The 16,067-nt window shown below is 44.0% G+C and overlaps 1 protein-coding gene across 1 annotated transcript in view; it reads right to left on the bottom strand.

Annotated features, from left to right (window-relative positions):
* Window positions 1–330: 330 nt before the first annotated feature.
* HS3ST4 (heparan sulfate-glucosamine 3-sulfotransferase 4) overlaps window positions 331–16,067 on the bottom strand; it is a 391,017-nt gene continuing 375,280 nt past the window's right edge. Inside the window, exon 2 of the mRNA XM_058569812.1 lies at window positions 331–2,337. Coding sequence (XP_058425795.1) covers window positions 1,701–2,337 — 637 coding nt within the window. The 3' untranslated portion in view covers window positions 331–1,700. The remainder of the gene's footprint in view (window positions 2,338–16,067) is intronic.

A 16,067-nucleotide genomic window follows, 5' to 3' on the forward strand; every position in this document is an offset into this window, starting at 1 on the left:
TGTTACTTCCAGCTCAATAACCACTTTCTTATCCGGAAAAAAATTATTTGTAAGGTTATTCCTGAATCTGGCATGTCAGTCCTTTGCTTGCCAGGACAGATTAAGACAGGGAAAGCAGCACCCCTTACAGGAACTACTTCCTTTGTGCTATTTCAAGAATCATCCTGCCCGGCAGACAAAATTCCCTGGAAGATTCTCGCATCTGGGTTTTCTGGCCACATCAGAGAAGGGATACTCCCAGAATTCCAAGTTGGGGGTAAAGGTGAGGATGGAGGTGACCAGCACAAACACACCATCAAAACCCATTAATCAGGTTGCATTAAGCTTTATAACAACACAGTTTTCATTTAGCAGGAGAAATGACAGTTTAATAACAGCTGAACAGATTAACTCCCCCCACTCATACATATTTCCAATTTTACTAGAACAGTTCCCAGGTTTGGAGATCTGTGAACAGTGCTTTATGTCAAATGCTGCATTTTAATGGAATCAATCTAATGGGAAGGGACACTTTATTCCACAGCCCTTGATGGGGGTGTCCGTAGACAGCCCTTGCCCTCCCCCACCCCCATAAACTGGATCTGACAAATGGAGTCAGCCTTTTTGTCACTGCCCCAATATGTGCCATCTCTGAATAGAGTAAATGAAGTGTAAGATGACCGTGAGTGGGGGATGGTGGGGCAAATAGAAGAGAGGTGACTGGTCCCCTGCTCCTTGTGTTGCTAAGGGTTATTCATAACAAAAGACATGCCAGTTTTCTGGTCCTTGCCCCTCTGGGGACCCTAAAGGACACAGCCCACCCCAAAAGCATGTCTCAGAACCACAGTGCTGAAGGAGGGTCTTCAGGTGTGGAAACCTCCCACCAAGAGGACTGGCTTTTTTTTTTCCCTCTCCAGTATGGCACTCATCTTTACCAACCTCAGGGCTCTCAACTCAGCTGCAATCACACTGCCCTGAGAGCAGCCTTGTGGGCCTGATTCTAACACCAGGGCATACGCTAAGCTTCTCCGCAACCCACGATGCTCATGAAGAGAGAGACCCAACCCTCCTTAGAGAGTTCTTAGAAAGAAGGCTTCCAGGGGTGTGAGGAACATTTTTTTGGTGAGGAACGTGCATGCCTCTGCCTTCAAAAGGTGAAGAGGGAGGAAGTCAAAGGGTTGTGGGATGAGACCTTTAAGGAGAAGGCTAGACACACCTTAGAGGGAGGACCTTGCTCCTTAGGAGTCCTGAAGCACTCAGCCACTATTAACATTCTGGAGAGATGCCAGGCAGAGGTTTATATGGCAGGGGCCTATGCCAGACACAGAACTAGAACTCAGGCTGCCCAAAGCAAAGTGAGAGGCCCCCCCAAAAGGTAGACCTTCCTTTCTTTTTTATCACTTAAACAAACATTCATGGCACTGTCTCTGACTTGGACAGCTGTTTGTTCTGTCTTCAACTCTGTTAACTAGCAGGAGACAAGAATTAGCAGTGGATTCTGGTGGCCATCCGGTCAACCAGATGCTGCCGGTTCCTCTATGAGGATGCCATGGGATCCATCCCTTTGCCTAAACCAACAGCGTTGGAAGCATCCCTGAATGGATAAAGGAGGAGATCTACTTGGCACTCTAGCAAAGGCTAGGCTGCAGATCCTGGGGGATTCAGGACTCAGGTAAGGAGCCTCCTTAGCTATCACTAGCCTTCCCTCCATATCTCTAGCCTCATTTGTCACCCTCTTCCTGTTCCCACTGGAAATCTTGACCAGTCATTTGGTAAAACATCATGTTGAAGGGTTTGTAGAATTTCCGCAGTCTGTGGATCACATCTGGGTCAATGCGGGGATGAGTCCGACCTTTGCTCTTGCCTAAGCACCTCGGGGCACTGCTGTCTTCCGGCTTCTTTAGGCAGGGGAAGCCCTTGGTTTTGTTGAAATAGAAATGTTTCTCAGTCACAACACGCTTGAGGCCTAGAAAATCCTGTACTTTGGCCATTTCCCCAGCAGGGTCCACTATGAGTCGCTCACCACTGACAAAGAGGATCTGAGAGAGGGGGAAATACTGGAGCCAATTTTCCAGGTGCAGAGCATAGATCCCGATTCGAATGGCACTCCAGGAGGCATCGATCAGCCCCAGGGTCCGGTTTTTGAAGGCCAGCACCTCGAAGGTGGGGATCTCGGGTTTCTTTGACAGTGTCTGGGTGTAGTCAGAGATGGCCCTGGTCACGGGGTCTCTCACCACCACAATGAGTTTGATGTCCTTGGCCATGGAGTGGATGCGCTGGGGAGCCTCATTTGTCACAAAGTAACTTGGCGTCTTCTCCATGGTTATCTGCCCATCCAAAGTCTTAGGCATCACGTTTCTGGAAGAGGGAGGAAAAGGAAAGAGAGTAGTTATTCCTGTCCAGAAATATTTAAACTTTTGTCAGAAACGTGTGAGATAAATAGCTTGGTGGGGAACTATCAAATAAAATTCATTGATAAACACTTGGAGGTTGTTTTTAACTATATGTCTCGCCATAGTTCTGACTACAGTATTATCAGAAAAGGCAGCAGAAGGCTTGTGCATTCATTCTTGGGAATCTTATACACCTGGCTTAAACTGCTGATCCTCCTCTTACCAGTTATGTTTAACTTAGATATACTCTTAATTTCTGTATGATCAGTTTTATAATCTCTGAAATGGAGATAATGATAACACCTACTTCACACTGTAGTATGAGGATTAAGGGAGATAATGCTTGTAAAGTGTTTAGCACTGAATCTGGCATGTGTAAGAGCTTAACAAATCAAGGATATTATTATTGTTGTAGTGGCTTTCAGAAAATGTTTGAGCTCAACAAGACCTCAGAGATTATCTAGTCCACGGATTGGCAAACTAAAACCCTCCTTCTGTTTTTGTACAGCTCGCAGCTAAGAACGATTTTTAATCTTTAAATGGTTGGGGAAAAAATCAAAATAATAATAATAACACTTTGTGATGCATGAAAATTATATGAAATTCAAATTTCAATGCTCATAAATAAACTTTCATTGGAACATAGCCACACTCATTCCTTTATGTACTGTCTAGGGCTGCTTTTGCACTAGAACAGCAGAGTTAAGTAGTCACAACAGAGACCACGACACACAAAGCCAAACATATTTACTACCTGGTCCTTGAAGAAAACGTTTTCTGACCCCTGATCTAGTCCAAAGGCATCATTGTGCAAATAAGGAAACTGAAGCCCAGAGAGAGAATCAGACAGGCTTTGTGACCTCAGCAAATTGAATCGCATCCTCGAGCCTTATTATCTTCCTTTGTAAAATCCCAAAACTTATCTCAAGTTCAGGTGAGAATAAAATTTCATATAATGTGAAAGCATCTAACATAGGTCTGGTTCTATACATGAGATTTCTTCTTTCTTTGCTCGCAAGGTTTCCCAGTGACCAGTAACAGACCCCACCCCAGGGCTCATGTCTCAAGGTTTCCTTGCCAAGGTTGCATTTCCAAACCCATCTCTCCATCCTTGTTCATCTTCAGAGTGGCCTTGTCTTATTTGGGAACTTTAAGATATTAAAGGAGTTTGATGCTCTTTGTCCCCCAATCCCAATGTGGCAGGCCTATCAGTGATAAAATGAGTCTGGGGATCCTATTATACAGTCAATTTGCTATAGGCATATGTAGACCAAAGTTAATTGACGATAAACCTGTTCAATGCCTGTCAGGGCAGCAGGCCATCTGCCACCATGTGCTCCATTAAGTCTATTCACTTCCATGCCTTGCACCAAAGTGGTACATTCAGGATTACACAAGATCTCTTTCTTATGATGACATGCTTTTAAATGTCTCAGCTAATAAAACTTAATACAGACGAACATCACTTAGCTTCCCCTACCATAATTAAATTTATTTACTATCGCGTGTGTGGAAAAAGAATGACTTTTCTTTTATCTCTAATTCACATGCTCTGTCAATAATTAATTGCTACTGGGTTTTGAGCTTTCTCAGCAAGCACTTTTATGAGGCAAGAGGAATTTGCCTGGTAGAGAAATTCGCATGGAGCTGGAAGTCGTTAGTGTATAATAGCTGGGCAGCATGGAGTTTTCAGATCAAAGCAACAGCCTTGGCCGTAATCATGCTTGTCTTGGACTAACATATTCTCCAAAGTACTTTGAATGTCTTTATGTTTGTGAGCCTGTTTGGCCCTCACCAGATTTAACTGTCTCATTTGGAGGGGCAGGGCTAAGGAACACAGGCTTTGGGAACCACACGTGCCTGATTTAAGAGTTCTGACTACCATGTCACCTCGATGAGGTTACTTAACCCACTTTGAATCTCAATTTTCTCATCTAAAAAACAGGGTTAATAAGAGTCTCCCTTATAGGATTGTAATGAAGATTAGATGTGATAATGTAGGTAAATCACTTAGCATAATGCCTAATTAATGTCAGAATTTTTTTTTTTTAACTTAAGCTTGGTGCACAAGATCATTAGCACAGTGATTCTTAGAGAAGAGCAAGGAAAAAATATTTACATTTGACCAAATGGACAAGCCGAACGATGGGAACTAAGGAACTGATCTAGATAAATAGTATATTCTGATTCAAGCCAATATCAACCACACTTCCTGATCTGGAGGCTGGTGACCAATGAGGGAGCTACTGTTAGTTCAGCCAGAGTTGAAAGAATATACTGATATCCTACTTTTATTTCAATTGGAGAGATACATTCTCTTATTACAAAACTCACATCACATTATGAAAATATTGAACAAATGTTGATGCAAAAAATACCTGAAGATAGATATTTTTACACAGCCCTTTCCAGATTTTAGTCCCTCGCACGTATTTTTGCTTGTTTATTTTTTTTTTTTTGCATTTTTCATTAGCACAGGAGCAGCTGCTAGGTTTTTCTTCTCATCCGTTCTCTGCCATTCACTTCTTAGACCTCAGTCTTTGTCTTTACATTGAGCCCTGTTCAAATTCATCTCCTTCACTTGAGCTAATTGTTACATTCTGTCAGGATCTTTGTGTATCTTGAGTTCTTTATCTGGAGCATCTGGGATGAAATGGTACCCAACCTATAAGCCAGTGTGTATAAGAGAGTAAGTGGGTGCCTAGCTCAGTGCTCGGTGCAAAGGGGAATGAGAGGAGGGATGCTGGAGAAGGCACTGGAGAAGGTAAAGGGGAGCAGAAGAGCCTAACTGGCTTTGATCATCATGTTACAGATGAATTAAACGATATAATTTAGGAAAGTTCCTGCATTTGGGGCACACATAGTAAGACCATCTCATGGAGCCAAGATACAACTGTTATGGCATAAATTACCCAGGATTTTTGCCAGTAAGAAGACATCCTTTAGCTGCTCAAAATCTATGAAGTAGCAGTTCCCCCTTCCCAAAACTGATTCTGAATAAGTTATGTTCATTCATTCATTTGTTCTATAAATGGCAATATAATAGTGAACAAAACAGACATGGTCCCTTCCTCCATAGAGCTTCCAGTCTAAGTACCACATCTGATAAATGTAGAACTCTTTATAGCATCACATAAATAATCATCTGAATCAACAGAACAGGCATCATTATTATTCCAGTTTTATAGAGAAGGACCCAGGCTCAGAATGTAAAGATATTTTTCAAGGCCTCACTGAATGCATATATCTTTGGTTTGTAAGCTCAGTGGCCAAGCAAAAGTAACTCAATACCAGTGTCAGTGCCTAACACCTGTTCCTAGTAATCAGCAGGTGCTCAATAAATATCTGTTGAATGAATGGATGATGACAAGCCATTAATCTCCTGTCCTAAGGTGAGGCTTTTGTTGTGATTGGTTTTGTTGTCCTAATCCACCTTTTCTCAGCCCTTGTCCCCTTGCCAGTCTTCTCACCCGGGCCCTCCATCCAGCAACTACTTCTACACCTCTGGTAGTCTCCCTCTTCCTGAAAAACTAGAGGATGCAGCTCTCCTACTGTATAAGACCAGGGCAGGGAACAGATGGGTGGAGGGCAGCCATGAAAAAGACACTGGGTTTTATTCTATATGTGATGAGAAGCCACTGAAGAATATTGAACAGGAAAATATGACATGATTTACATTTTAAGAGATTTTTTTTCTGGGTACTTTGCTGAGAATGGACAGGAGAGTGGCAGGGGTGGAAGGATGGCCATCTGCCAAGAGGCCATTTCAGGACAGCAGGTTAGAGATGGTGGTGGCGTGGACGCAGGTGTAGAGGGCAACATGGTAAGAGGTGTTCAGAATCAGGATGCATTTTAGAATTAGGGCCAACAGTCCTTCATGATGGGTGGGATGTATGTGCAAGAGAGAGAGAGAGTCATAGATGACTCCAAGATTGTTGGCCTGAGCTAATGCTTAACCAGTAGTGCAGGTTATTGATGTGGAGAACACTGGGAAAGAAGCAGGTTTGGGGAGAAGGCACCAAATCTGACTTTGGACTTGTAATATGATATACCTATTCCATACTAAAGTGGAGGTATTGAGTAATCATTTTGATGCAGGAGTCTGAAATCCAAGGGAGACCCAAATTGAAGGCAGACATTATGTCATGTGTTCACAGTCCCCCTGCCAGGGAGTAGGGAGAAGGAATGTCTGACCCTCTTTACCTTCTTCAAAGGACCTGACCTTTGCCTATTTTGGGAGGCAAGGTATTTAGATGCTGGTGTGCAAAGAAATTTTTTAAAATTCAATTACAAAGATTTCCCTCACTCCTTTTAATTCTCAGAGTCTATGATAACTACCTGTATACAGAGCTTAGAATAATGTCACAATATGATTTGTTCCCGTGTCCTTCATGGCTAGTCTCAGTTCCTCGAAGCCACAGGCAATGATTTATTCACCTTTGTGTATCTCCAGGGCCAACACAGAACCTGCCCCATGGTAGCTGCCCCATGACTCTCTGCGGTTGCTGAATGAATAAATAAATGACATTCAAATGAAAACATGACCCCGGGTAGTCAGGAGAACTGGAGCCGTTGCTGGGGCATGGCTCCTCTAAGTGGGTTTTCCACACGGGGTTCAGCGTTTCTGAGTTCCACCCCATTCCTGTCTGAAAGACCATGCACTTCAGTGTGGACCATATGGTGAGAAAACACTACATCTGGGCTTGGAACAGCTCGTTAACAGTATCTGGGGTGCTCAGAGCAGCCGTGACATCAGCGTCAACACACAGTCCTGAAGCGAGAATCCTTCCGCTAGATCACACAGCTGCTCTCAGAGGCCCAACTGTTTATGAGACACCATCCAATTCGCTCGCCCTCCCCCCAACACCGCTCCACTAGTGGGGGCTCTTTGCTAAGCACAAGTCCCATTTGAATACAGGTCAGCTTCTGGGAGCCTCATAGCAAACAACAATAACAATAGTTATCATAACAGTATTTATCACACACCATTTACTCAGTGCTCGCTCTGTGCTATGTTTTGTGGTTCCGAGTTCAAATTATGACGCCAGACCAACTTCTCTAAGCACTCTCAGACACTGGACTCCACAGTTTAGTGGTTGAGAACATAGACTCCAGACTTACTGAATTTGGATCCACTTATTGGCTGTGTGACTCTGGGCAAATTACTTAACCCAAGTAATTTGTGTCCCTCAGTTTTGTTATCTGGAAAACAGGCATCATGCTAATAATACCCATTTCATAGGGATTTTATGAAGATTAAATGAGTTAATATCTGAAAGAAGGCTTCTCAATACATTAGCTGTTAATTTTTAAAAGACCTTTCTTACAAGGGTATTACTATTACCCCCACTTTAGAGATCAGGAAACTGAGGCCCAGTGAAATTATTAACTTGCCCAAAGTCACAAGAAGTGGAGTTGAAATTCAATCCCAGCTCCCTCTCGCTTCATAGCCCAACCTCTTAGTTACTGCCCAGCAATCCTTAACCAAACTACAGAGGCTCGGCAAGGCTACACGACCTGCCCAAGTTCACTCTGCTGGTAGGTGGCAAAGCTGAATCCTAAAATGAGACTCTTTATGTGTGTTGTAAAGGTGGGCTGTCACTGACTTATTATTGGGAATTACAGAAACCCGGGCCAGAATTCCCAGAAATTCTTGCCAGATCAAGCTACAACGTTCAATTTGTGATATCTCTCCCCAGGGCCTCCTCAACTGAAGCAAATGGATGCCATCATGAATGCCGAGGGAGAAAGCAATCACCCGTGTTAGATATTAAGTGCCCATTCTCTTTGGAAGGGTCAGCGGCACAGCTTGCCTGAATTAGAGGTACGTGGGCACCTCACATTTTCCCAAATGCGTTATCCAGTGGAACAAATGGCGCATAAATTAGCAATATTTTCTGAGCCCTCCTGATGAACTGTAACCCAAGAGAATGGTGGTTCGAACAAGGGCATGAGGTAGGGCCATTTCCTCTGCATTGAAGAAAGAAACTCACTAGGCCAGCCCCGTGGCTTAGCGGTTAAGTGCGTGCGCTCTGCTGCTGGCAGCCTGGGTTCGGATCCTGGGCGCGCACCGACGCACCGCTTCTCCGGCCATGCTGAGGCCGCGTCCCACATACAGCAACTAGAAGGATATGCAGCTATGACATACAACTATCTACTGGGGCTTTGGGGGAAAAAAAAAGGAGGAGGATTGGCAATAGATGTTAGCTCAGAGCCAGTCTTCCTCAGCAAAAAGAGGAAGATTAGCACAGATGTTAGCTCAGGGCTGATCTTCCTCACAAAAAAAAAAAAAGAAAAAGAAAAGAAAGAAACTCAGAAATTCAACTGAGCACCTGTTCAGCTGCCGGTTGAGCAATGCAATTTCACGTGTTGTCCTGGCTAAACCTCGCAGGTACCACGATTCACTGAACCTGTTATAGAGATGTGGAAACTGAGTAAGAGACAATGAACCGCATCCAAGGACACACAGCCAGGACCTGGCCCTGCCCAGTTCTGTTAGAAAGTTCATTGTGCTTTTCAAACCCAAATTCATGAATCCTGGAATCCTTGAAGGCAAAAAGCCAAACCGTTTGGAAACTACATTTCTTATATAAAGACCCAAGAAGAGCGGCATGCCCTGGAGCTATATGGCTATGGGCCAAATTGAAGCTGAGAGAGAAGGGATCTTGAGATATTGCTCTGACTTAACAACTAACTTGCTGAATGAATTTAGGACGGGGACTTTCCCTCTCTGGACCTGTACAAGGAAAGGGCTCTGTTAACATTAATTCCCTCATTAATCCCGTCAAGTATTTATTGGTGGTTATTATGCACCAGGTGCTGGGTATTTATTGATGATAAAGCAGGCAGGGGACCTGCCCTTCAATAGACTGTAAGTTCTTTGAAGGAAAGGCCTGAAAATCCCATTTTGTAAAGTGGTCTGTGGTTCAGATGGGACATCTCTGTGGTGGGCAGACGTCTCCTTTCAAACAAAATCCCATCTGCCAAGTCCCAGCTGCATTCAGGTGTGCCTACAAGACAGGGAAGGAGGAGACAGAAAAGAGTGGGCAGAGGAGGGGAAAGGAGGACGAGGAGAAGCAGAGGTTGAAGGAGATTAAAAAGGAAAGGAGAAATAAAGACAAGAGGGAGGAAAGGAGTGAGGAAGAAGGGGAAGGAGGAGGAGAAAGGGAAGATGGAACTGGGCTCTGAGGATACACAAAGAATTTAAGACACTGGAAAAGAATGAAGCAAGCATTCCAGTTTTAAATGACACATGACCACACTGTGGGAGAAAACAGCAAACCGAGGTCTCAGGCGTTTTAATTGTTTTAAAGTTTGGGCCGGGCAGGTACAGATATTTTAGGATGAGAAGGTTTACAGTGGTCTTTGTCAGAGACACTTCGCTGAGGTCATAGGAGCATTAGTCCTATTGAAGTCGGCTGAGAAGATAGATACTCACTCCTCCTGGTATCAAGGAATAAACTGAGGCTCGGAGAATTTAAGTGCCTTGTCTAAGATCACACAGCTCATATGTGGCAGAGTTGGGATTGGAAACCCAGCAGAGCCTGTGCTCCTTAACACTATTCAATACGATAAAAGAGAGGAGGGTCCAGAGTGGAGCTAGAGCACGAAGGAGGGGATGGGATAGCAACCTCAGGTGGAGAAATGAGGGTCCAGTAGGCATTCCTAGTCTGAGAGAGAAACCCTGGTATCAGCAGACATGAAAGTTGATAAGGTCTTGAGATTTGGTAGTTGGGATGTGGGTGAGATCAGGGAGAAGAATATTTAGGAATTTCCTGCCCAATGGCTTTGATATTCCCAGTGATAGAAGAGTACGGTCATTTGCTAAACTTGAGGGACTTGGCAGTGGGGTTAGAGGACTCAGAGAGAAAAGAATGGAGCTGGATGATATACTAATAATTTGTGGATTATAGTGACCTATTGAGACATTATCCTATGTTTTTGCCTCTGGAGACTCATTTGGCAAAAAAGGCAGGGAATTCATCACTACCCTCACCCCACCACCATCATACATCCCTGTCTCCACAGAGGGTAGCCAGTCCTTTATCCCCAAGGCTTGGCTAATTTTTATCCCCAGGGGAGGTGAACAGTTCATTTATAGACTGAAAAAATGTCAGGGTACCCTGGACAAACCCATTGATTGAGAAGCCATTATGTTTCAAAGATCTAGGTCTCCCGTGGGGTTTCTCAATCTCAGTACTGTCAGAATTGGGGGACGGATGATTCTTTGGTGGTGGGGGCTGTCCTGTGTATTGTAGGACTATGAGTAGCATCCTGGCCTCTACCCCCTAGATTCGGTAGCAGCCCCCGGTCATGCCAACCACAAATGTCCACAGACATTGCCAAATGGCCTTGGGAGTCAAAATCACTAACCAAACTGTCTGGGCTTAAGTCTGGGCACTTATTACATGTGGGGCTTTGGACAAGTTACTTAACCTTTTTGTGCCTCGATTTCCCCATCCATAAAATGGGGATAATAATAATAATAATAGTACATATCTCAGAAGGTTGTTTTAAAAATTAAAGTTCATGTATAGGCTGCCTTTATTGCCTGATACATGATAAGCACCACACAAGTGTTTGCTGTCGTTGTTGTGGGTGTTATACCACTGAGACAATTAATCTGCAGCAGTGTGGAGAGTGTGTCCCAACTCCTGGAATGGTGAATATCTGAAATTACTGAATACTCTGGATCTGGGGAAACTGACTGTGTAGACTTTTGTGTGGATGGGCACTGTGTGCTGACCTTCTAGCCAAGCTTGGCACAGAGAGAGTGGGGGAACCAACAGAGTCAAATCCCACACGCCCAAGACTGGGGCCATTCCCTATGTCCCTGAGCTGCTCCACAAGACGTGTCACAGGTGGCTCTGAATAATGATCAATAAAGGACTTCTGTTCAAACTAGCTATATGGGTTTCAAGCCAGGTTTAATTTGTATTAGGAAAAAAAATTTTCTTGAAACCCCAGGGCCAAGGAGTAATTCACCTGTTTTACACAAGAGATCTATCAGTGGACATTGAGTAGCCAGCTGAAGTTGGAAACCATAATTTGAGCTGACAATAATGTTCTCAGTACTCAGAGGCCAGGGGTACATTTAGGGGTTGTGCCAGGCAGGTGTGGCAGGATGAACAGACGTAAGGAAACTGAGGATGCTTGTGAGTGTTTGAGCCTTGGACCATATTCATGTCTCAACTACGTGATGAGTGGAGAAGTTCAGGAGGGAGCTGATGGACAGGAAGACAATGGGGAGCAGAACGCGCTAGAGGTCTTTATGTAGACATTGGAAATGAAGGGATGACTGCCTTTCTGGGCATAATGTGAAGAACTGAATTCTCTTCATATATTTCCTGATGATCCTAAGGTAAAAACAATACAGATGAATTTCTGAAGATATCATCACAAATGAATAAGGTGAGTGTGCAGGGTATCAGTACATGCCAGCAACCAGAAAGGGGGAGAGAGGAATATGAGAATATAGTCCACTCTGGGAAGAGAATTATTTGGAAAAATCATGCTTATTACCCTCTTCTGAGGACGCCCAAGTGTCTTGAACCACTTGGGATGGAACAGATCTCAAAAATTCAGAAGGTAATGACATTGCCTATCCTAGGTCCTCTTTTGTGGCCGGAGACACAATACAAGACAAATAAAAATGGAAAAAAAGGAAGACCCCTTTCAGGCCATTTCCAGCTCCATGGCAGGTTGGCTCATAGCTTTTCAAAGGTAGCTCTTATTTTTCCAGATGAGTATAATGAGGACTTCGTTCTTTTTCATCAATCTAATGGTGTTTTCACTCCCTGAGTAGTCAGAGGCTGGTCACATGGAATATTAAGGTTCTTACATCCATGTTCTTGGATCAGGCGCCAAAGAGAAATTGGTCTGGTATATTCAAGGCTTGCAGCACCTTCTCTGGAGCTCAGAAGAGGGCTTAGGTGTCCTGGCTGTGTCTACCCCTGGAGGGCGGAGGAATGCCAGTCTATCATAGAGGGTTGGATGCCTTCACTTCTATGCCCTTAACTGATTTCCATATTGATCTCTCATACTATATATGTTTCCCTTCATGGGATCTAAGTTTTGGAACCAACTTCACTTATACAAGTAATTATAAATTTATTATTTTATATTTTATACACCAGAGCTATGTACTATTGCTTTTAGTGTTTCTTCACTGGAGAAAACCAAGATCACTACACTGAAACGAATTTTAGCCAAAAGTAAAAAGAGAGAAAACTATTCATTTGTTCATTAATTTGTCAACTATAGTGTGCCAGGCACTGTGTTCCTATCAGGAGATAAAACAAAGAACAAGATCTTGCCATGAAGAAGTTTGCATTTTTTGAAATAGTGAAAGTAGTTTGAAAGGTCCACCCTTGTCTATTGGGATTCATAGAGGTCCATGAGTTTTAGGCTGGGAATCACTGGCTGAGGGTCAGCTTGATCCCACAGTCCACAATCACCTCCTTCAGAAGCTTGTAAGTGCATGCTCATCCTGACCAAGGTGTGTGGCTAAGGGTTAGACTTCAGGGTTCCATTTCTGGACTGTACTTACTTTGAGCAACTCACTTCATATCTTTGATCCTCAGTTCTGTCATCCATCAAATGGGGATAATAGCATGTATTGATTCAGAAGAAAAGGTACTAGGCATCCTGGCACAGAGCAAATATTAGTAAAAGTCCTCTCTTGTTATTACTGCTAGAGTCATTTAGCACACAGTAGGTGCAAACTAATCTATTTGTTGAGTGAATGAAGGAGAACAGCCCTGCTCAAATCTGAATCTATATGCCTATCACAGGCTGCCTAACATATGCACCCCTCTACGAATGATAACTCTGAGTCACAGAACCCACCTCTCAGATGGGCATCGATACAACCTACGCATAGAGCACCAAACAGCTTCGGTTTGGCACAGATTCCAGTGAATTACTAGAAATCTCTTTCTCCTTGCTACCCCTAGGTGCCCAAGCATTTGGGAAGCCTCATTGCTGAGCAGAGCTTGCCTACTTTATGGGGTCTGTGCCTCACATTGCACAAATCGTAGGCACTGCTTTCATTTCTCCCATCATCCCTGACTTTTCCCAGCGTGATCACCCATCTTCAGCATTAGTAGACCACCACATGACAGAAGCTAGCTTCTTCATATGGTTGGATTTAGAACACACATATGGACAGAAAGCAACTCTGAAGTCAATAATCCTTTAAATAAATTTGTGATTGAGTCATCACCATTGAATTTACATTTGTGAAAGATTGACATGTGTGTGTACTTATATGAGATTTTTATTGATTTCATTTATTCCCAATGTTTGGTATCTGTAGGGATGTGGAAGTCCCTTGCAATAATTCCTAAGCCCACAGTAACAGTTCTAAAATATAAACTGTTGCCTGCCTGCAACCTCAGCTTCCTTCAGTGCCTTCTTACCATCGACTCTCCCTCCAACCCTTTCTCTTTCATTATTGGACCATCTCATCCCAGAGGTCCTCAGACAGGACGCTCCCTGATTTTGAATTAATGAGGTTATGGAACACACTTCACCTGCCCCTGACTGGGGATTTCACCCAGAGTGTGCTTCTCTGACACTTAATTCATACACATTCAAAGAGTGCCCCCCTGCAGAACCTCACACACCAACTTCGATCAGCAGTGTTATTGTATTTTCTTTCCTCTGGCTCAGCTTTTCAAAGGGCAGGTGCCACAATTAAAGGATGATGACAGAGGTGTCAGCATGTCTGCACAGGCACCTTGTGCTCACGATGTAACAGACAGTGACAGGAGAGGGCTCCTCTTGGGGAGCCTGCACTCCAGGTCTCTCCACCTCACGCTTCGCTCTCAGCTGTGTGTCACCTCGTCACTGCCTCAGGGATGCTGCCAGTCCTGCTTCCTTCTCACCTGCATCCTGCTGCTGATCCAAGTCCTGCTTTCTCTTGCTGAGTCTGCCTCGGCCACCCTTATGCATCTAAGCCCTACCTCCTCTAACTGTGTGGGCCGCCAGAAGAACCCTCAGCCTCAAAGTGATGAAGATGCTGCCCTCCATGAAGATGACTGCCAATATGCCAGGTTCTCACTCAAGTCTTGCCTTTTCTTGTATTACCCTATGTTTTCTTTCACCTGCCTCTCAAGACACTCGCATGTCCTCATGGTGGAGGCCCATCACCATCTGCTTGCCTAGAGCATCACTTGTGGACGATTTGTGGACTGCCTCCTGCCCACTCGGTAATGTCCTTCAAGCTGCTGCAGCTGAGACACTCACTGGCTGCCCCTGGGAGCCTGGCTCTGTCATCCTCACTCTAAAGGACTTTGGGAAACCTATTTAACCACCTCAAACCTCCGTTTCCTCATTGTCTACAATGGAGATCACAGGCAATATCAATCTCAGAGCATGTTTTATGAAGACAGCAAGGGCTGGTGCTTATGATGATGCTATAAACTGGATATTTGTGCCCCCCCAAAATTCATTTGTTGAATCCTAATGCCTAATGTGATGGTATTAGGGGGTGTGGTTTTGGGAGGGGATTAGGTTATGAGGATGGCGCTCTCATAAATAGGATTAGTGCCCTTATAAAAGAGACCCCAGAAAGCTCCTTTCCCACTTCTGCCGTGTGAGGATACAGCAAGAAGATGAAAAGACGGTCCTCTCTGAACCAGTAAGTGGGTCCTCACCAGACACCAAATCTGCTAGTGCCTTGATCTTGAATTCTCAGGTTCTAGAACCATGAGAAATAAATGTTTGTTGTTTAAGCCACCCAGTTAATGGTATTTTTGTTACAGCAGCCCGAAGAGACTAAGACAGATGCACTTAGTGCAGTGCCTGAAAGGAGTTAACTGCTTAATACAAGTGTTAATTATTGCTGCCCTTACCTATGAGGCCCATTTCTTCATTGTGCATTCTCAGAGACTGCCATTTTAGGACCTGTGCTGATGTTGAGGTCATTTAATTTTTTACCTCACGTGCATCATTAAGACGAACTTTGCTTTTGTAAATAATTTGTACATGTTTCTCCCTTGTGATCCAAGGAACCTGGTCAGCTAGACAGATAATGCTTGCTCGATGTTTTATTGGTGAAAGAGTTGCTTGGGTCAACTCATGCCTGGCCATGGAAACTTATAAGTTGGTCAAGATGGAAGCATCCATCCATGTGAAGGACAGGTGCGAATGGTGCTGTGAAGAACAATGTTTTGTCACACTGCCATGCACCAGCTCCAGTGCTGGGTTGCAATTGAGATATAGTGCTGAAGGAAACTTGGACTCTCTGCTGAGAGAACGCAGCCAGGGAGCCTCCTTTTCCCTATGTTTGGCCAGGATGCCAGGACAGCCTCTTCTACGAGGTAAGAGACTTCCATGTTGTCTTTGAGATATTTCCTTCATAAAGTTGCATCCCCAAATCAAGATCTCTAGCTTCAATGATGTTAAACTACAATCATAAATTAATTAGTGCAGCCTACTGTGCCTGTATTTAGACATGACTTTCACAGCTTGGGGCGAATGAAACACTAAACAGATTTTCAAACCAATCAATCTGATCATATAACAGATGGAGAAATGACAAATAGATAGGAAAGAAGATCAGCGCACACCTTGAGAGATAGACACAAACATGCACACAAACTATGCTACAAAGATGGAAGATTCTTATGTTATCAGGTATTCATGCACACCAATCCCCTACAGAGTGTCTGTCTCTGTCTGTCTGCTGTC

The sequence above is a fragment of the Diceros bicornis genome, chromosome 26 (assembly GCF_020826845.1).
Source record: "Diceros bicornis minor isolate mBicDic1 chromosome 26, mDicBic1.mat.cur, whole genome shotgun sequence".
In the NCBI taxonomy this organism is placed as follows: Eukaryota; Metazoa; Chordata; class Mammalia; order Perissodactyla; family Rhinocerotidae; genus Diceros; species Diceros bicornis.